The sequence below is a fragment of the Hylaeus anthracinus genome, unplaced genomic scaffold, assembly GCF_026225885.1.
Source record: "Hylaeus anthracinus isolate JK02 unplaced genomic scaffold, UHH_iyHylAnth1.0_haploid 0, whole genome shotgun sequence".
Taxonomy (NCBI): Eukaryota; Metazoa; Arthropoda; class Insecta; order Hymenoptera; family Colletidae; genus Hylaeus; species Hylaeus anthracinus.
Window position 1 is genome coordinate 4,287,063 of NW_026533254.1, and position 22,154 is coordinate 4,309,216.

General features: G+C 42.2%; 1 protein-coding gene across 1 annotated transcript in view; it reads left to right on the top strand.

Annotated features, from left to right (window-relative positions):
* Window positions 1-22,154, top strand: part of LOC128896211 (paired box protein Pax-6) — a 59,391-nt gene that overhangs the window by 10,472 nt on the left and 26,765 nt on the right. Inside the window, exons 2-5 of the mRNA XM_054159422.1 lie at window positions 1,082-1,370; window positions 13,692-13,941; window positions 14,739-14,919; window positions 21,566-21,842. Coding sequence (XP_054015397.1) covers window positions 1,358-1,370; window positions 13,692-13,941; window positions 14,739-14,919; window positions 21,566-21,842 — 721 coding nt within the window. The 5' untranslated portion in view covers window positions 1,082-1,357. The remainder of the gene's footprint in view (window positions 1-1,081; window positions 1,371-13,691; window positions 13,942-14,738; window positions 14,920-21,565; window positions 21,843-22,154) is intronic.

Below are 22,154 nucleotides of genomic sequence, written 5' to 3' on the forward strand. Positions count from 1 at the left end.
CAAATCTTATGCATTAGCCTTGTGTCTTTGCCATTTCCTGTTGTCATCGTTGTTACGAGATCGCGGCGTGGCCATAGTTTGCCTTCATCCCATGCAACTTTCGCATTTTCCTCTACTCCGTGTATAATTTGATTTCATAAAGAGATAATCAAGGTCCTTTCAATTGGTAATCAACTCATAAATATACTTTGCTTTTTCAAATTTTTCTCTGAAGGGAGGGTGGTCGTGACAGGCTTTTTTGAAAATAAAGAATAAATTTTTTGAATAAATTTTTTTTAAGGATTACGTCTACACTATCTATTCAACATAGAATACAGATAGAGATATAGAAAATTGACGTACACTCTCGATATACATACAAAAATATTATTATCTAATACAATTTATAACATTAAGGAAAGTATGTACGATAATATGAAAATGGAAATGGGAAAAATAATGATAATAATGAGATCAGTATTAAGGGGTTAGATCTAGTCACCGGCGTGAAGAAATAGGTATTATAAATAATTTTTTTACAGAAGTTTAATATATTTTGTAAAACAAATAATTCTAAGTTATTATACAACATTTCAATTTTATTCTACAAAAATTTCAAAACAAAATATTTATTGTAAAAATGCGTTACTTTATTGTTTATAAGTATTGAAGTTTTCGAAAGTGTATGAATTTCATTCAAATCCGTCGAGTGGTTTTTGAGTTACAGTGGTCACCGACTATGAAAACATAGTTTCGAGAAAAACAGGTTCAAAGTTTAACATATAGTAGTAGTTACCTTCAGTTACCTGCTATCAAGTCAGAGAGCCCCCTTGGAAATTTTAGGATATCTCGAAAACTATTCATCGGATTAAATTGAAATGCGCAGAAAATATTTTCACGATATCATACTTGAAGAAAATGCCAAAAAAGAATGGATTTTTTAAAAATCCTGATTAGACCTAACCCCTTAAAGGTGTAAGTAATAATGATATCACTGATAATAATAATAAAAATAACGGTGATATTTTATGTAATGATGCAAGTAAAGATGTTAATGATGTTGCAAAATGGCTGACGTTGGGGACGATTGTTCTGTTTTCAGCACTGTGTTAGCGTGGCCGGAGGTGGCGGCGGCGGCGGAGGTGGCGGTGGAGGCGGTGTCACGGTCGCCGGCAGTCGGCTGAACCTGCACCTTCGTTCTTGCGGGGGCAGCGGTGGCGGCATCGCCGGAAGTGACAGCGCTTCGGATTACCCGCCAAGCGCTGCGGCAGCGCGGAGCCGGGAGGCGGCGGCGGCGGCGCTGCACGCGGCAAGAACCCTGTTGGGCGCGGGGGTGGCTAACCCTTGCTCACCCACCCCCGAACCGCCCTTCTGGAAGATGCCACATAAAGGTTGGTCGAACGAGCCGGTTTCTTTACAACACCCGAGAGCCTGCTTCATCCCTCTTAAGGGGACTTTCTCATTCGAATTCTATAGAAAACAGTAATGTTTTGGTAATAGAAGTGAATGTATCGGTGTAGAAACTTGGTCACGATCAATTTTCTTTAAAACGAATGTAACATCACGTACTTTTATGTAACAATGTCAATGAGGAAGTTCTGTTAAGGTTTCGTTAGCATTGGGACCAAGTGGTATCGAAACTTCGTAGGCTATGCGTCTAATCGTGCACGATTAGACTTCTGTAAATGTAGCAGGAACTGTAATGTAAGTCTCCCGTATGTAGCAACTTTGATATACATTGTAATTTACATGAACTTTAACGTTACTTTTTACTGCGAAATAGCTAGTCTTCTAAAGTGATCCGTAAATATCACATACCGATTGTTGATCTTTGCCTAACCTTCTGCACTTAGACAAGTAATTTTAATATTATGTAACAGTCAGGTGATACCAGCTTGATCCTATCGCAAGTTTTTACCTTAATATTTATGTTAACTGAATCTACCAACTGAATCTCAATCGAACTAGAAATATTATTTAAACACACGATTGTCTCCTCGTTGCTTCGAATTTCTGTTTCATTGTCTGGAAGCTTGAGTTGAGTGAATTCTCTTTTTATTCTCGGTCGCATATAGTTTGATAAACGCGAAACATGGTTCAACGTCTTTTATAATCCCCTGGAAAGCGCCATTTATGTAATTCCAGGGAAAAGTGGTATTATGTAGATTTCACGCGTTTCAGGGAGATTGAAAAGCGTGGAGTTACGTGTTCGCCATGCTTTTATCGCGCTTTTGCTTTTCTTCTGTCAGTGTAAGATTTACGTGCACGTACCATCGACCGCATTCTCTTCGTACGCTGTCGCTGAGAATAGAGATCACTCTATTTAATAGGAGTTCGCTTATCGCGTGGAGCGGTTTCAAAGGAGCGCAGCTGTTATATCGAGCATCGCGGCACGATCGCGATCGTTTGAAATCGCTTTACTCGGCCGAGTATCGCGCGTAGAATTTTCAAGTAAACAAGTTTCATTCGCTAGAATCGTTACTTTGTGGAATTTGTTTCAGGAAAATTCTGCGATCTGCCTTTCAATATTATACACAGAGAAATGATACGAAATGAAATTGATGGTTATTTGGACAAAATAGTTTAACCCTTTATGGGCCCATTTTTTTTCTGCAGACAACTTGCAAGGCATTTACTTGGGTATTTTAAGTTGATAGTGCTGCGAACCGTCGCCAATATTGTCATTCGTTATCAGAGACATTATATAATACGTTATCTTGTGAAAGAAACTGAAACTATTTGGTAAAATGTCGATATAGTAGCATGTGATCTGAAAGTTACACGGCCCCATAGAGGGTTAAATACAGCCAGGCAATTAGTAGAAATATTTCTAAGAAATATTTCGTTATATAACGTTATGAAAATTTTCAAGTAATAAAATGAAATTATTCGTTACCTATTAGGTTTAGGGCTAATAAAGTTCAGTACTTTTTTATTTAGAATTCGACACTCCACCATACTTTTCTTCATATTTCCTCTATTACTCGATTCACAAGAAAACAATTATTACTACATGATGCAGCCCGTCTTACCAAACAACTTTTGTAGGAACAGACTTTTAATAGACTACAACATCTTCCGAGATATCCTACTGTACTTACTTAAACAAAACACCCTGTACATAAATATAGGTATACATGTATAAGCTTATTCATATACATATTCATAACAAAAAATTCATTTTATTATCCAAAAACTATTCTTTAATTTAGTCAAATTTTTTCAATAGATATAGGGGGTACGAATATTCATCGGATTAACTGTATTTAGTGATTTCATCACCGTAATTAAGCAGAAAAATTTGTCACACTTGCAGCTAGATTTAGAGGAAAGATATTGAAACGTAACAGTTAAAATATGTCTCGAGAAGTGTACCGTAGGATCATATTCTTGGTAGAAGACAAAGAGGAAAGGTATCCTTAAGCTCCAAGGACCAGAAGAAAGGTGGACGATTATCTGTCATTCGGATACTGTATCTGAAAGATCCCAGCTTTATATCTCGTCAACTGTGCTAATAGAAGGCCGTTACAATGCGGTCGAGCGTCGGTCGCCTTTCGCATTGTCACCTATCGTTAGCGTCAAATTCGTACCGCGTACCGTGAAACCCGAGCCACGGGGATTTTTTATCGATATTAGTCAGGAGGAACGACGTGTCGTACCTTTGGGATGGATTTCGAAGTTGCCCGAGACCGAGGGGGAAGGACCTGGTTCCTTGAAGTGGGTCCAAACCAAAGTGCCGACAAACGCGAGCCCTGACTAGCTATTAGATCTATTTTTCGACCACCTTGAAACGTATTAACAGTACCTAAATCATGCCTTTATATTTAATCTCAATTTTTATTATGTTAAAGATTTATTAATCTAATGAAATCACAAATTGTATTTGTTTTGATTTTCTATGGTTTAAAATGCAGATAATTGTTTTCCTGTCTTCATGGAAGTTAATATTTTACCGATTGCTAGCCTGTTAATCGTCTATTTGCCATGGCAAGCAATACTTTCTGATTTATAACTGAGATAGCTTTATATGCTCCCATCATTGTATGAATTATGAAATATTATATAAATATTAATCTAAAAACAATTAAATTTCTATAAAAATAAAAATTAATATTAAATTTAATTGCATGACCAAATACAACCAGTTGGTAAAGTGGTTGGTAAGTTGTTTCTTCGGTTTCCTTTCCAATTATAAATTCACGTTTTAGAAGGGCGAATAATTTTCAAAATATAAACAAACATTAGCTCATTATTGTTTTGAAAATAGAGCCTGCGTCAGAATTTTAGAGTCAATGTCTGAGTCTAAGTGTCATAGTGAATGTTTGAGCGTCTAAGTCAGAGACTCAGAGTTAGAGTCTCAAAGGCAGAGTTTTAGACTTAGTGTCAAAGGGTCTGAGTCAGAGTCTTAAGGTATGTGTAGTCTCTTTTTGTAACTAAGTAAAGAATTCTGCGTAATATCTCGGTCGAGTTAGCCAAGATGGAGGCCCAAGTTTTCTAAACGCGTCTCAATTTACATCTTGTTACTTTCGCGTTAGGTCGGTCGACTAGGATCATAGGTGGTTCGGATCGCACCGCAGCCTTCGGCTAGATTTGTGACCTTCGCAATGAGTTATACGAGGGTCAAGCAAATACGTGTACGCTTATGGGCTTAGGTGGGGCTCGCGGTTACCCCCGGGGTTAACTGGTAACCCGACACGCCTTTCCTTGGCTTCTGTCGGGCCAACAGCCCCTTCTTCACCGGAGACTCTGACGGCGAAGGGTGGCGCCTTTTAACCGAAAAGCCTACGTCGATTCGACGGTAGGAACCCCGGTTACAACACTAGGCACAATCGCTGTATTGCTTCGGGTCAGGCTAGGTCGGGCCGTTGGGTTTAATAAGCGTGCTCCTACACCGCCAATTTGTCTTTCCTTTGTACGGGTTTCATCCACGGTTCGTTTGCGCGTGTGCGTGTCCACGGTCGTGTTAGAAGTCGATGGCCTAAGAATTCTTTGTTCGTCGAGATGTTGGGAATGTTTTATAGTAACCTGATGGATGAGGGAGGGAGCTCTAAACATAGGGAAATTGTAGCTGCTTTAATTGTACCAAGAATGTTTGGTTGGTGTTGAGTGTAATAAATTTCAAGGGATAAATGAAAACTTGAGGGTGATAAAGTTTAAGCAGAATCTACACCCTGTGAAGCTATTTCTGCCTATCCGTAGACGTTGCGGCAGCTGACCGAGTTGTCTGACCAATGCGGTCCAAGACTACTTCCACAACTGGTCTTCCGCTACTTTCTTCTTATCTACGCTACGCATATTATTTGATCTCTGCATTGCAGTTGTCTGACGATGATATTTAAATATGATACAGTGATTCCTATTGATAAAGCAATAATATTTTATAAAGTATTCTTAATCCATTACAAAGAATCGCATACACGTGGCTTGGGACATCAGTGCCCAACTAGTAAATTTGTCCACGGTCCAAACTCGAGTTCGAAGTTCCCATTCCAAATGATCCAAATTTAAATACGATACAGTGATTCCTACTGCTTTAGAATTTCCTTAATCCATCATAAAGAATCCATATACGTGGTTCGCGACATCAGTGGTCAACCAGTGAATTGGTCCAAGCTCAAGTTCGACGTGAGTCGCTACAAATGCGCGAAACCTCAATCGATCACCTCACCGCCGTTAAAAGAAATTATAGTTCGCATTACTCTAACCGCACCGCAAGCTCTGAAATCTAAGCCATCGCTCGTATCTGATAATCCCATACAATTTCGGTCCGTTAAAATTGATTCTACCACCAGCGCGCACCGCAGACAAGAGGGGCGTGTATGTTTATCCGAAGTTTGGCCGGATCGTATTACGTTCTACGCGTGATCATAATACAAGTTCGGGGCATGGAAGAGTTTCTCCCCTTCGAGGATCGAGGAGAGTTGCGAAGCGCTCGACAATGCCCTTGCGGCACGAGAGTTGCCCTTCTTTCCTTCACGGTTTCTGCTCGTCTCCGCGTCGATTCTCGCGTTCGACTCTCCGTCTTTTTTTCCCTCGGCTTTCCTTCCCCGTTCTCCATAAAAGCCCCGCAGCTATTCGAATCAAACGGCCGATTCACGGGGAGCACTTTATTTCGTGCTAGGCTACAAGATTTGTTAATGGTTATGGGCGCTCGTGCCGTCGGTCGGCTCGCGTGCCAACCGAGGCTGCGGAGATTACCTGCGCGAGGCTTTCGAGGAGCAATAAATGTCGAGAGTGCGGGATTATCCGCGGCGAGGCAATAGGATATCGCTCGTAATACATCTCGGAGATTTCTCCGTTCCTTTATAATTTATACCAAAGAGATGAAACTGTTTTTCGTCCGCAGGAATCCGCGCACGACCTCCTGAAATATTATGGTAACCATTGTACAATAATATGGTGTAGGCGACAAGAATTCCTCCAGAGGAACCAGTAGGAATCTCCATAATTTGGAAGTGACGCAGAAATCATAAAAACTGTCCTGAAATTACCGAAGGCGCCACAACTTCCTGAAATATTATGTTGACCATTATGCAATAATAGGAGACTCATAGTCTGAGGATGGGAAACCTCCAGAATTTTTAGGTGACGCAGAAATCACAAAAATTGTACTGAAGTTATCTAATGTGCGTTTAAATGCCAATTACGTAATCAGTGACTTCGCAATTATAATTAAGGAAGGCGCGAGTGTAATCACGCGGTTGCTAACTTTCGACGCCAGTGCGGTTCTGTGATTTTCTGGGGTGAAAAGCGACGAAGATACCCTGATGCCTTGCGGCTTTAATAATAAGAGGCGCGGTAACGAGTATATGCCGTTAGGATGGCGTTCCTTTCGCTAATTCAACGTCTGCCTCCTAACACTGGTCGTAATGAATTTCCCAGGAGGAGGGAAGAAGCGAGCAAGAGACAGCCACGAGTGAAGAGGGGAAGTAGCATCTCGCTCTTGCCGCGATTCAACTCATTACAGAATGTATGCTCCGCACGCCATCTTTGATGTCGCGGTAGGACGCGTTCGGATGAAACTCTTGCCAGCATGGCGCGTTGGATTTAGTTCGAAACGCTTGTAACGAGGCCGCTACGGCAAACCTCATCCTCTCTTGCGTCTTTCAGAGCCTCCGACATGGTGATAATAACGTTTAACGAGAGTTACTTCTCCTGCGAATAAATAAAACGCGTTTAGGGGATGTACCTGCGACGACATTGAGGCCACAGACGAATAAAAAGAACAATATTCTCGATGCAACAACCAGATGGATGGTATTGACGCTTGGCCTGCTTAATGGGATTCTGCTTGTTGCGCTTCGAGTTTGCGATCAGTAAATTTTGTGAAATATTACGTTCTGGATTATTATTATGGGAAATAGAAATAGACAGAAATACTACATCATTGGAAATATTATTTGATAGAAATATTAATAGACATAGAAATTATTATTAAGAAAAATGGATTATTCTATCTGGGTTATTCTCCGCTAGTATTATTAGAAATATTCTAAGAATGTAAAGAATATAAAAAATATAAAGAAATATTCTACTAATACTATTGATTTTGAAAATTTGAGAAATATTCTGCCCTGGAGACCAAAAAAATAGAACTTTCTTCTAGATACTATTAATAATCGCAGAGGAAGCTTGATTTCTTTGCAAAGACTAAAATAACCAGACGTCGATAACGAGTGTTTAAAAAATTTCAGAACAAAGAAATATCGGCTCCTTTCTCTGCTCTTGAACTCTCGAAACACTTGTGTACAGATTACCTAAAAGTCGCATCTCGTTCATCTTCCCCTCGCTTTGAAACTTGTTTCCAGCGCATTGAACAAAGTCACGCCGATAATCTTCGCGTCTCGACGCATAGCGTAGCAGAGACCCGAGCGCGACAGAGCGAGTTCCGTTGAAGCAACCCGTAATGAAGGGAAAGATGCACCTAGGGGTCCTCGAGAGCGTTTCGGGATCCACAGACTTCGTCGTGCCGCAGAGCCACGGAAGAGTTGGTTCGTTTTTAACGAGAACAGCACTTTGCGTCGAGTTGAAGTATCGCAATCGAACTCTGCACGGCACTCGTGGGCCAGAACGAGTCGCGAAACTCGTTACATTCGAACGGCAGCCGCTCGAAAACGCAGCGGTTAATTACCCGCATAATACTATTGCGTTCCATTAAACAAACATCCTGACGTAAATTTCCCGTCATCGCTGGGAATTGGAGCGGCGCGTTAGCCGCTTCGACGATCTGTTTTGTTTCTATTATCGGATAACGATCAATCGTTCTTTTCCACCAAGATCGTCGCTTTGTTTCGTCGTGGAAACGCGCCTATTGGCTGCTTCCGATGGGGTTGGACAATTGTGTTCACCGAGGAAAATGATTCACTCGATTTCAATGTAAAAACACTTCAAACGAGAAAATTTACTCCACTATGCTCACACACAAACGTCTTTCTACTCAGAAATCGTCGAACTTCTCTGTTCGGTTGTAGTGGTTAGAAGAGAAAATATTTTCGACCAGGATGAGCGCTCCCGACGGTTTACGAGCCACCGTTAGTCTCGCGCGTTGGTTCCGTCGGCAGAAACTGCAGCTAAAATAAAGAACGCTGTAAGTAGAACTCGGATGCCACAAACAAATAACATTCTTGCTTTTCGGATAGTTATTGCCGCGTAAGGACAACGTACGAGCGAGTTTGAAAACAATTCAAGGAGCTCCCACGCGATCGTCGTTTGATTCCCTCCCGTGGACACCTGGAGGGATGAAACGTCGCGGGAATCCCCGCGGTAGGAAAAAGGAAGGACGGTAAATCGGCGTGGAATGCATTTATGTGCCTTAAATGCCAGAGCAAGTATTTCCGCGCTTAAAGAGAACGAAACGGCAGAATTTTCCCACCGCCCGCCCTCTTGTCTAGGGCGTAGAGCGTTAGGAACGGTGGGTTCAGGGGTTGTTTGGCGAGGGAGGTCGGTCTCGGGGACGGCGGGGGTTCGCGTTGGCGGTGCACGGCTACACGAGGGGCCGAGAAGGGCGGTCGACGGGGGTGGACCGAAGAGGAAGGGTGCCGGCGACGTCGTGCGCCGGCAGGATGGGATTTAATCTGTGTCCCGTTTCACGCTCAGCCAAGTGGAACCTTTTTGCCTCACTTTGCGGCATGACTCGCTTTTGCGCTGGTCGTCGCGTAGATTAACGCGAAATTATATATAAAGAATGTGTGCGGACGGCGTGTGCACGGGTCGACGGTGCTGCCACGGACGATTCGCTCTACTCGCGTAGGACATGGGAGACGGATAAAGAGAGACAGGACCGCGAGCGTGTCACCGAATGGAGAGAGACGGAGACTTACACTTTGTGCGTTCCTTCATCCGTCTCCGCGCGTGTGTGTCCAAGTCACACCCTCTTTGTAACGAATTAAACTCGTGAAAAAGCAGCGGGATCGTGTCGTTCCACAAAGGAGGGAGTTTTCCCACCACGCTGAAAGTTCGACGCCTCCGCGATGATTTTCTTTCGCGACGGGAGCGAGTTTTAACAGAAAACAGAGCACGATGGTCGCGCTTACTCTGATTCCTTGGGTCAATCCACTTGGTTGATATTTGGCATGTCAATTTCAAGCTTAATTGCATGTACAAGCTTAACTATATGTACACTTGTTTAATTTTGTGAATCGTTTCTTAAAATTAAAGTACACCAGTGTTCTAACTACTCGAGTGCGGGTTCGCAATTCTCCAAGTCTTTTGATAAAGCTGAACCAGTCCTTCCACGTTCTCAACGAATCAATTCACGCGTGCTGGGAGTAATGATCATTGATCAAGTAAAATCTATTGGTATATATGGGAATCAGGGATGATAGAAAAATCACGTTCTCCCTTTTACTTCTTAACTCGGACTGAATTGAACTGGCCTATCGATCGCATGCCTCACGTTCAATAGTGTTTTGTTTTAGATACATTGTCGTACACATGTATGTGATTGACCCTAGGATTGATTGATTTTTACATGTACATATAGTTTATGTTCACTTCTATAATATTTCATTGGGATACTTGATGATTCTTGCTCGATCAGAAAATTGTTCAATTTTAATAACGTGAAAGTAAAATAAAACACAGTGTAAAGTTTTTCGTGCATATTGCAATTAAAAGTCCATAATTGACAACACGGTGTACGCTAAAGGGCCTGGTCCCTTGCTAACCGCATGCAACCGTATCAACCAAAGATCGTCTTCAACGGTGTCGATAACTTCTACGGCCATGAACGCTCGCTGCAAGGTAAACCACTTCCAAATAAAAAGATACCTATGGTAAATAAGCTTGCACGCGTTCACAGAGGAAACGTGTACAGAGACGACGGATATAATTCGTAGAGACTTTCGGATAGCACGCTTGGGATTCGACTGAATACGCGACGGGAGTCGACCGTTATAGAGCAAAGTGTCTCGATAATCAGATCGAGATAATTCTGCGCCGATGAAAGAGGATACTATTGCAGTTTTAGATCGCCAATCGTCGACACGAATGTTCAATCCAACGTTATCTTCGAAAATGACACTGGTTGTTTTAAGAGGCGTCTCCTGGTTACTTTAGTCATGATGGAAATATCTACGTGTCTCGTTTGTACATTTACATACACGTTTATTGAACTGGCCGCACGAATGAATATTCATCGGATATCCCTGACCACGGTGGAAGGAAACGCAGCAAGAGTAGCCGCCATTTTAATCGGATCAAGGAAAATGTCTTAACGTTCGGTCGGTATCGTCTCTTTTGCGCGGCATGCATAATCGTATGGACTTCATTTTCGCTCGGCGACATCGACAGGACGAGGTCTTCGGTAATGTCGCGAAAACGACGCGTAAAAGTAGGTATTAATTTCAGAGCCGTCTATGTAAACTTGTTATGCGAAATTCCTGTTTACCACACATCTAGTTATCGCTTAATTGTCGACTTCCATGGAGGACTGTGATTGGTGTGTGTTAACGCGTCGAATGAATCACTCTCGATACTGTTTACGTTTAGCGGGTTTGAATTTCAACCTCTAATGAAAATTGAAATTTATCGTCAATCATTTTATTATACATATGCCCCGTTCACTTCACAAATAGATTAACTCCGCTTCTTGAAAAATCTTAAATTTAAGTGTCAAAGCACTTGGTGTAGTCGTAACTGTTTATAATAACTTTTCTGTATAATAAAGATTAACAATATTATAATTCTACAATATTTATTTGAATTTATGTTATAAATGGAATTTTAAGAAACAATGTACATTATTTCATCGTTTTTCTCAACTTTTTTGTTATATGGAGTTAATCGATTTGTGCAATGAACGGCTCATACTGCCTTCTTAGTTCAACCTGAGACATCGATACATAAGATCTAAACCTCCCTGTAATAAAATGTTTAAGAAAACATCACACAACGAGGCCGCCATATTGCTCAGAACATCCTTAATCGGCGTATCAGCGATCCAGGTACCAAGGGACTCGGAATCATGGGTTCCAGAGATAATTTCCCGAGCCAAACGTCGCGTCGTTGATAACAGTAATTGGAGGCAAACGTCGAGTTTGAAAATTGTCGAGCAACATTCTCGCAGTTGTCGCGCGGGGAGGGACACCCGGGGAGAGGTTTCTAGTTGAGGGAAGGTGGCAGATAGTCGGAGGCACGGAAACGCGTCCCCTTTGAGGGCGAAATAAGCACGAAACGCGCGGAATCTCTGCACTCTCGTGGCGACGATAAAGTCTGATGAAAACGCGTGGCGCGACGTTACACGGAAAGTGGTTTCATAGCGCGACGGCCAGACCATTCAAATTGCGTTTCAACTGTTTCTTGTCGTTTTCCGCGGCTGGCAAAAGTGGGAGATTAATTAAATTCGTTAATTGCAAGATGCATTTAGCTCGCGCGCGGCTTTCTCGAGTTTCCTGCTCTCCGCTCACGCCTAAGCCGCGACGCGTTCAGCTTCAACCCTTATTCTTCGCGCGCGGTCGACGTCACCGAGAGAATTTAGAAAGGTAAAAGGTCCCACTTTGTTCGTTGTTTCTTCCTATGGGTGTGGAGAGGGGAAGTTCCAAGGAGGGTTGATGGCGTTATGGTCGCAATGGGTGATGTAACTAACCTTGAAATTCCATGCCAAACGAGCAATGTTCAACACGTTGGTCGTCACGTCACTCAGAAATGGGTGACAGGACTTTTCATCATGGAACTAAAAAACTTAATTCCAAAGGTGAGACAATAATGGAAATAAATTCGGATAGGATTCGTAAATTTGGCGACGTTAAAACATTAAATATTACGACAAATGTTAAATTATTTCATATTCAATAGTCTTAAGTAGATCTTTCGTCTAAAACACGTACAATGCGATACACGAGTACACGTGTCACGTGTATTCGGTTTAAACGTTTACGAGACACGGATATCAGAAAACGCGTGTGTTAATTACACACGTACACGTGTAATTCACAAATTCGGTGCTTCTGTACACGTGAAAAATAATTCAGAATAATTATAACCGTAGAATACACGTGTATCCGTGTAATATGGACACGGGTATTTATTACATGGATTTCTACACGACTTTACGTGTTACACGTGAAACCTGTGGACACGTATAAATGAGGGCTCTAGTATTTAATACATGGAACCCGTGTACACGCATATATTTATAAATGAGGGCTCTAATCTTAAGAGAAAATGTTAAATTTGTAGAAATTTTTACGAATTTTAGCTTGGCAGCCAATCTGTTAAATGTGTACTTGACTGTGTAATCATTTCGACCGTTGCATTTTTATCCCTCCTCATTAATTATAGTATAAAGCTGGTTCTATCAACCAAATATTAGTAGAAAGTATACATTAATAATAATAATATTATGAAAATAATACTGAAAAAGACAAACCTCCAAAGTCGAAACGTTTATATGTTCGAGTACACCTTGTAGTAATTACGTTCAGTTTCGTTTTCCAACGAACAGATAAAATAGTCGCAAAACCAACCTGTTTACACTTAAAAAAATCTTTTGAAATATTTGAAACGAGGATTGGGGGTTGAACGAGGCTGGCCAATGGGTTAGGAAAAAATTAACATTGCCCACCTATGAGCTCTCGTAATTGGTTCGCGTAAAGTATCGTTGCACAAAATCCACCGAATGGTTTCCGCGTTTATCTTTCCGTGTCATAAACCACATTTGGTTAATCGACGTAACGCGATTCTGTATAGTTTGTATCATTTTCAGTCGTTTTGCTCCGTTAAATTCAACAAAAGCTTATCGATTTTTACAACCGCGCCGCTGAAAAACAAGTTAACCGTGGCATCGCGTGTTTCCCCCGATTAACGAGTACAAATATTGTTGCAGCACTCTTTGGTGTTTACGATCGCAGGAATTAACGCGACACTCGAATTCCATCCCCTGGCGCCGGCATTAAACAACAACGACGCGTCGCGGTTAACTATAACGTAACGACCGTAACGCAATAAAAATATTAACAAACGTCGTTGTTTGCATACCTGCCACGCCTTCTTTGAAATGTTACGAACGCAAGGCTGTACAAATAATATCTCCTCGTAAAGAGAAAACAGCGGTCAAGATATACAGACACGCCAACGTGGCATTCGCGACCATGCAATTAGACTAATAAGAATTGGTCCTGTGGAGGACAGGCACGGGCGTATGGCCGCTGTTTACCCAACCAGACACCCTGGTTAAGTGATAGAATACACGTTCCGCGCGTTTTGATTCACAGAGGAGGACTTGATGCACGGGGGTGCGGGTATTGGCGGGGGTTCTATGGTCGGACAGAACTCAATATTTGGGTGCTCGGCTGCAGGACACAGCGGGGTTAACCAGCTCGGTGGTGTTTACGTCAATGGTCGACCATTACCGGACTCCACCAGGCAGAAGATCGTCGAACTGGCCCACAGTGGCGCTAGGCCCTGCGACATCTCGCGAATACTGCAAGTCAGCAACGGATGTGTCTCCAAGATCCTTGGGAGGTGAGTTTAATCGCCATTAGGTCATTCTATATGTTTGTGCCACATATTAATGTTTGCATTTAATAAAAAGAACTACGGAACTTTTATAACGACATATAAAGAGTCGGTGACTAAATTTTTTCACACTTTAAAATTTCACATATTAATCCTTTGAGTGCCAGAGGAAATTTTCATACATATTCGAAAAATCCTAGACAATTTTAAGCAAAGTTGCATGATTGTAAACAAAAATGTATACTTCGGTCAATTTTATTTTAAGGTTCATGAAATTTTTGTACAATACTAAAAACGCGTTAGAGTTCCTTTATTACTAAAACAATAAAAATAAAACGTTATAGGATTAATAAAAAATAAATTTGTATAAAGAAAATTACAGTATTGGAAATAAAATTGAAGTGCACAAATAAATCTATGGAGATTAGATATTGACGTTATTTTCGTAAAGCAAAATTGATTTTTTAAAGAGTTATAGCACTTACAACCTCGAGCAGTGATGTATGGCTTTTGACCCTTTTTGCAAGTGTATGGCACTCAAAGGGTTAATTTGAACAGTAGAACAATAAGTGGCATGAAGTTGTGGGATGGCCTAATATTATCAAACCACATACTCTTTGCTCCTTTGCAATTGGTTTTCTTGATATATGTTATGCATAGTATTAGTTTGTTTTTTCACATGCAACTCCGTTCACCATCTAACGTTTTGTCAACGCGCAACTTCGAAACACGACAAACTTGCATGTAACAAGACTCAAACGTTTCGCTGTCAGTCAAGCAAGGGAACTGGTTTGTTGTTTCAGGTACTACGAGACCGGTTCGATAAAACCACGTGCAATAGGCGGCAGCAAACCACGTGTGGCCACCACGCCAGTGGTTAACAAAATCGCCGACTACAAACGGGAGTGCCCGTCGATTTTCGCATGGGAGATTCGCGACAGATTGCTGCAAGAAGGCGTTTGCAATAACGACAACATACCGAGCGTAAGTACTTGCTGGTAATCTAGACACAGATATTCCGTGCGCATACATTTACTGGTTACTTTTTCATTCCACGAATCACAAACGAGTTTGTCACGCATGTGGCAGAAAACCGAACTCCTATGGATCGACACGTATTTTTTTCCTCGTCGTTTAGTCATTATCTTTTGATACGTCGACCTTCGATAACTAAGTAACGTATTTTTCTTCTTTTCCACTATGTCTGAGCGTGATCAATTTATAAATAATTATTGCATTTGACTTGGGAGATAATTCATCGTGATTGTAGCGGCAATCGAAGGACTTTGAGTGCTTTTCATGAGACGTCGAGGATGGATTTTGTTTGATTTTTGTTCTGTGGTTTGTGAAATTATTATTGTTTAACCCCTTTACATACAATGATGAGTTAGGGTCATCTATAAGTAAACTATTCCTTCACTCGTGCGTATTCTCGTTTATTTATACAGCTCGAGATGCCCCGCTTTTTCTCACCTACCCAACAATTCCAATAGCAAAAAAGCGTTGACATATCAGAAGAAGCACATTGAAAGTAGCATTCAGCATAACATGAATGTCATTAATGTTTTTAATGTTACTTAGTCGTTCTTCGTTAGCATTATGTATCAACCTGATTAAATGTTATATAAAAAAACCGATTTTCGAAATAAAATATACTCTTTCGCAGCTTCCACATAAAATCAAAATAAAATCTTCGCGAACGTGCCTACAAAAGTTGAACCTAAATAGGAATTTATTTTATTCTGCAAATATTATAACATAAACTTTTCTTTCAATCTTTTTTATATCCCTGCATATTTAGTTTCTTACAATAATAATTTTCCTGAATAATTAGAACTAAAAGCATTAAACGACAAACCGTATTACATCCCATTATTATTATTTACTATTATTATTATTATTATTATTATTTGTACATTATTTCATCGCATTTTTCAACTTTTTGTTTTATGAAGTTAATCGATTTGTGCAATGAACGACTCATATGTTTTACGCGGTTCTAGTATGTACTTGAAACCTTCCTTCAAGCTTCAAAGACCTCCATTTAAAGAACACTCTCTAAACATTGAAACTACATTCAATCCACGAAATAAACTTTCATGGATCCCTATGAGGAATCCCCCAACGAGTCGATGTATCGAAGCATTCTAGTCATTCCGACGCGCAATTAGCAAAATGTCCTCCCTGTTCATCGTTCAGGCCTGGAAAGAAAAGCGCAATGACTCTGCAGGAGTCCACCGCATCAACTATGGCGGCATGGTAGTCTTCCTGGTCCAGGGATGCTCGTTCCTCGGACATGGAGTCGCTTTGTACGCTGTGGCGGTTTATCAGGGCGCGCACCCTGCCGGTACTTACTCGTCGGATCTGGCCACTCGACCCTAATCAAAGTCTCGTCAATACGATCGCTTGGGTGGGGTAATCGGTCCATTACGCGGGCCTCGGTATTGTCCACCCTCGCCGTCGACTGGTCCCCCTCTGCGATCACGAAGAATTCTCTCCCAGTCGAACGTCCGTCTTCCAAACATCCTTTCTACCCTCGCGAGCATCGATATTCGCCCCGACCCCTCTGATTCCGGCGTTCGATCAGCCACGAGAGGTATGTTTCGCGCGCTCGACATCAGACCTGATTCCTTTGAAAACTTCCTTCTGTCTGTGTAACCTGCCATAAGCTCACGAGTGTAATAATTCTCCGAGGTGTTGTCGTTGAAGTTGTAGACCAGGGATAAACGCAACGAAAGAGTTTTAACACATTGTTGACCGGCAATTTTACACAGAAGCGACATCATGTCACCGGCTATTATTTCGTAAGTTCTGTACTACTAAACTACTGACACGTGATATGAACCTAAATATTGAGAAATTCTATTGTTAAAAAGGAATAAAAAATCGACAGGACGAAACACGATGAGTAAAGCTTTTGCAATATTCTAAATATATCGGCCTGGGTTTCATAAATTGAAATACGTAATGCAAGTGCAAACACGAGTTAATTCGTAACCGATCAACAATGTGTTAATGGAACGATAGTGATCAAATTAAAGTTTTGGTCTGCGAATTGTTGTATTTCTTTCTCGAGTATCCCTTTATATCTCTAAAACGACAGGCGTTCTTTCAGTGCCAAAACGGTTCCCTACCACCGAATTATTCTAAAAACCTAGTGGAAAGGCTTTCAAACAAAATTCGTGGAATAATGGACGAAGTATTGAACTATGAGGTCGAGATTTCTTCAGTCTCGCAACAGATCGTATTAATTTGGCCAGGTCTGCTCGTCTCTCTCTCGCGAGTAGTGGCGTCGCCCCTCCGACGCCAGGGTGTCTGTCGCGGATACCGAAGGGGGATGGCACGCGTGCGAGTCGTTATCCGTCGGCTCGTGGAGGCACACTCGCTTTGCCAGTTCACTCCCTGTTGGGAACAGAGGAAAAAGAGCCTGGGAGGGTGGGTGATCAATCAGATCGACCGCGTACACGAATGTTTCCCTCTATCGTTGGACCCGCTCTATCCGATGTTCCAGAGAAGAAACGTTTCAGCTTTTAACGCGGAATCGTTATAATGATCGCTAAGGCCCAACGGACGAGTACCTCGACGTTGGTAACGCCAAAAAGGATCCCTGATGGGATTGCCCGTTGTCTAGTGGATCGAACGAGAGAGAAAGAGAGAGAGAGAGAGAGATGCAGTCCCAACTCGATTGTACCGCTGTTCTTGGTCTCTCGCGGTCTTTCGAGCTGCCAGATGGAAAATCTTCCACGTTTGTAACGGGTGTGACTTGGTTGTTGGAAAAGAACAGGGTGGATAGTTTCAACCGATTTGGTTTGGCCTCTGTTCTTACTTCTCGTCAAGAGTTGTTCGTGACGTTTACACAGCGTTTTTCGAAACTTGGTTTTGGGATCAGTTATGAGGAGAAACGGAGAGCTTGTTTGATCGAGTCCTGTTTGGAAGTGTACTTATTTTTATATAAAAATTATTGCCTCTAGAGGAATTATATGAGGAACCCTGCTTTTTATTTACTATCACACGTGTCACGTAAATGAATAGAGCAAAATGTTGTTAAATATGAAAATTCAAAATGTTTTGTGCTTTAATTTATTCATTACTTTGTATACTATCGAATGCATTAATAATTTTAATGAATATGAAATTGTGAGGATGGTCGATGACGCAAGGTCAGCCTGCGTAGTGCTCATTCTCTTTGTCGATATTATTTGTTTAGTGAATATGTAATTCAGCGTTATACCAGGTCCGCCGTTAAGAATTTCACAGAACTGTTGTAAAGCTCAATTAATTTTATTTTTTATTTAGGTCATTAGGATGTTCCTATAACCTTTTTCCATTCTTTAGTTATCGTCTTAATTACAAAATGTTAGAGGTTTTTGATTTTAAAGACACATTTAGTACTAATTTTACGTGTTAAATATTGTTGAATTTTTTCTGGTTAAAAAATGTTGCAGTGATCAAAATAGATGGCAATCGCTTAGTAAAAGATCCAAAATGTGTGGTGGATGTGATAAAAGATTCCATTTACATTTTTGTTATTGTTATACTTGTTATGTACGACCTAAAAAGAGATGTATTTCTACAGTAACGTGAGAAACGACATTACTTATGGTATGACCTAATACATTTATTTTGGGATTCTGTTTGACTACTAAGCGGTTCGCCCCGCTATCTTCGATCCGTTCATCGTCGACAACGATTGTCTCGTCGATGGCAACGACGTTAACGGTAATGACAGCGAACGACGACGGTGGTAGCGGTCGCCGGCGTCGGGCCGTTGCGGCTGGTACGTATCGCGCTGCAATGGGGTGCGACGGGGTTAGTCGCCGACGAGCGGATGGAAGCTGGTAGAATCAGGGTGAATGGGATCAGTTAAGCGTGTTGCACAATTATTCGTGTCCGGTCGCGCGTGTAATGGTCTGCATCGGTGCTGCGGCTGTTGTGCGGCGAGAGCAGAGTGGAGCGGAGCGTAGAGCAGCCAGGTTGCTTGGTTTGATGATGGAAAGCGGCTAGGCTCGGCCCGGGCTGTATGCAGTTAGTCTGGAAACGTCCTTTCCGGTCTCTCCCGGTTGCCATTATTCCGCAGGATTGAGACGAATCTTGCGATACGAACTTTCCATGCTCGGAACCCCCTCAACCCACCGTCGACCGGAGAGATTGATTCCAGTTAAGGAACCTAGTTCGCTCGGTTGATAGCGTATCTCGTTTGTTTGGAACTGTTCGCGCAGCTTCTCGATACCGATATTTCCCAAGAAACTGTCACGAGTGCGCGATTCAATCGTGTTGGATGTATTTCGTGTATTCGTGGTTGCGATTCGGTCGTATTGCATGCATTTATTAACCCAAATACACTATATACATAAAAAGTCCTGAAACACAACGATTCTCGACCATCTTTAAATACTGAAACATTGATCATATATGCATGGTCGATCAAATGACTCATTCATCTACTTTTTAATCATCCATAACAAAAGACTTCCACCTCCGGAAACTCAGTACATTCACTTGCCGTCTGCTAACTGCGCCTAAAGCTTCCTCCTATTACCGAACTCGCAAAGTGACTGGAGATGAAGCGAGGCACCCGGTACAAACAAAAAGCGTGATCGAATTTATCGGCTTTTATTCGACGTAATAACGCGGGCCCCTCTCGAGGCGTTCTTGACCCGCCATGGCGAGGCACTCGAAGCCAACAGCGTCGTTGGCACCCGACGGCGTGCGGCCATTATATTTCATCAGTCTTAAGTCGAGCCACGCGAGAAGGATCGGCTCTACGCGCACTCGTGCACCTCTCTCGTTGCAGAACCTTTCAACGAAGGCTCGTAATTAAGAAGCCTTCGCTCGATATCCTCCGTCCGCGCTCTGGGGATCCATGGGAGTTCGGAAGCCACGATTCGACTTGGTGCAAGCACACAGGTCGACGTCGATGCTCTGGCAAGGGAGGTGGCGGTGGTCGAGTGGGTTGGAGGTGGTGGTGGTGGTGGTGGTTGAGCGCGCGTAGAACACCGAGACTATTATGTGCGAGTCGAGAGCACGAGGCTCGCCCCCGTGGCTCGTTATAACTTTAGAGTTAGCCAGTGGTTCGGTCGCGGTACAAGGTGAAGAAGACCGTGCTCTGGTTAGGGGAGCGAAGAGCCATGGAAACCGTTTTATGTAATAATAATTGGATGGCGGTGTCCTTTCATCTGGCACTCTCCCTCAACGCGAAGGTCGGTGGAGAAAGAGAGGAAGAAAGCCAACAGAGAGGGAGGGGTCAGAGACAAACCGATGTAACTATGGAAATGATTGTCGCGCGGCGAGCGAAGAAGCTCGCGAAACTTTTCAAAGCAGCACCACCCCATCCCCCTTCACGCGATCGATTGTTTTTTCCCGAGCTCTTTCGGCCGTAGTCGAATGCGAATCGACGTTCGGAATTTATGTTGATCGATTAACCCTTGGGATATATAGTTGAGTCTTCTTTTATTTTTGTGGACCATTGCTAATAGCTAATTTAGATTATTTAACCCTTTGCATTCGAAGCCATTTTGTTGCAGAATATGTTAAGAGAATTCATGTTGTATTAAATAATGTAGCATAAAAAACATATATTATGATGCTACTTTGATTTATTTATTCGTGCTACTTGAACGGAAACCTCTAAGGAAGTGTACGCCTTTGAACATGTGCTCCAGAGAAGTTATCTTGTCTGGTCTCTGCCAAAGTTCACTGGACTTCCAACGTCCCCTCAGAGAGGACATCCGAGTGCAAAGGGTTAAGTAACTGTCAAATTAGTTATTGCACTGAATCCATACATCGTAGTACATCTATTAACATTCTTTTTAGCATTACTTTGCTTTACATAACTCTAGTTCTAGCTCGGGTACCTCAGATTGCTAAACCCGTACTGTAAGGGCTTCCAAAGATAATGCATGTTTTAGTCAGAATTTATGTTCACCTATAAAGAGACACTTTTGCGTGATATCCAATTTTTCTCATATTATTTAAGTAATTATTCAGGCAGAAATTCTGAAAATAGTAACATGGCGAACGTAAAGTACCAGACACCCCTTCCGCCGTTACTAAAGCGACAGTTAAACTCGCGTGCACCAGTTTAACGGGGATTATCGTCGCATAGGGTGGGTGAGATTTGTAGCGCAGTTCGTAATTTGTTCAACTCTGTCTCTGATGCTTCGGTAAACACTGAATTCTATTAACGCGTGGGATGCTTCATTTTAATTGATCCGTGTATACAGGGTATGACTAAACTTTGGGAGGGCGTTCTTCGTATTTTCATCCTTTAACGTTCACTTTTCTCAAGCTTAATAACAAAGTAAAAATATATTTAGTTTTTATGCTTTCATAGTTTAGAGCCTTTCAGATTCTAGGATAACTGGCCAATGTTATCTTTCGGTGTGACTAAACTGTAGAAGAGCATTTTTCAAATTTTCATCCCTTAACGTTCACTTTTCTCAGGCTTAATAAACACAGTAAAAATCTGTTTAGTTTCTATGATTTCATAGTTTAGAGCCTCTAGCACGCTACCAGTTATTTGCCCTAAGGCCTGTAACCTGTCAGGTCTCAGAACCACTTAACAGCATACAATATTCCGCGTTTACTAACCTCGATTCACTTTGTAATTCGTGGTTCCGCGTGTTCGCAGGTATCGTCCATCAACAGGGTGTTGAGGAACCTGGCGTCGCAGAAGGAGCAACAGGCGGCAGCGGTGCAGGCGCACCAGGGCGCGGAGAGTGTCTACGATAAGCTTCGGATGTTCAATGGCCAGGCTGCAGGCTGGCCGCCTGCATGGTATTCCGCTACGCCCTCTCATCATCCCCTGGCCACTGGAATTCCAACGGCTGCAACCCCCGGCTCTGGCCAGTCCCTGCTACCCGGCAGCCAGCTCCACGGTCGCGACGATTCTCTGCTGAAACGAAGCGGTAAGTTCTAATTACTCGTTAATTGCAAAGTCCGACTCCCGCTACGAGTGTTTGTATTTTGTTTACGCATAAGAACACTCGGCAACGCGGTTTTGACGTCGTCGTTAACGGCTAGTGTTCACTGTTATGAGTTCGCGTTAAGTGGACGACGGGTAAATAAGAGACTTAAACGGTGGCAAGCTGGGCAGCATTGGGAGTACGTTGTTCGAGATAATTAACATTGATGGTGATACGGTTGTATAGCAGATGAAGAGGAGGTTGTATGGTAGATGTTGATTTGGTTGCATGGTAGATGGAAATAAGGTGAATTTG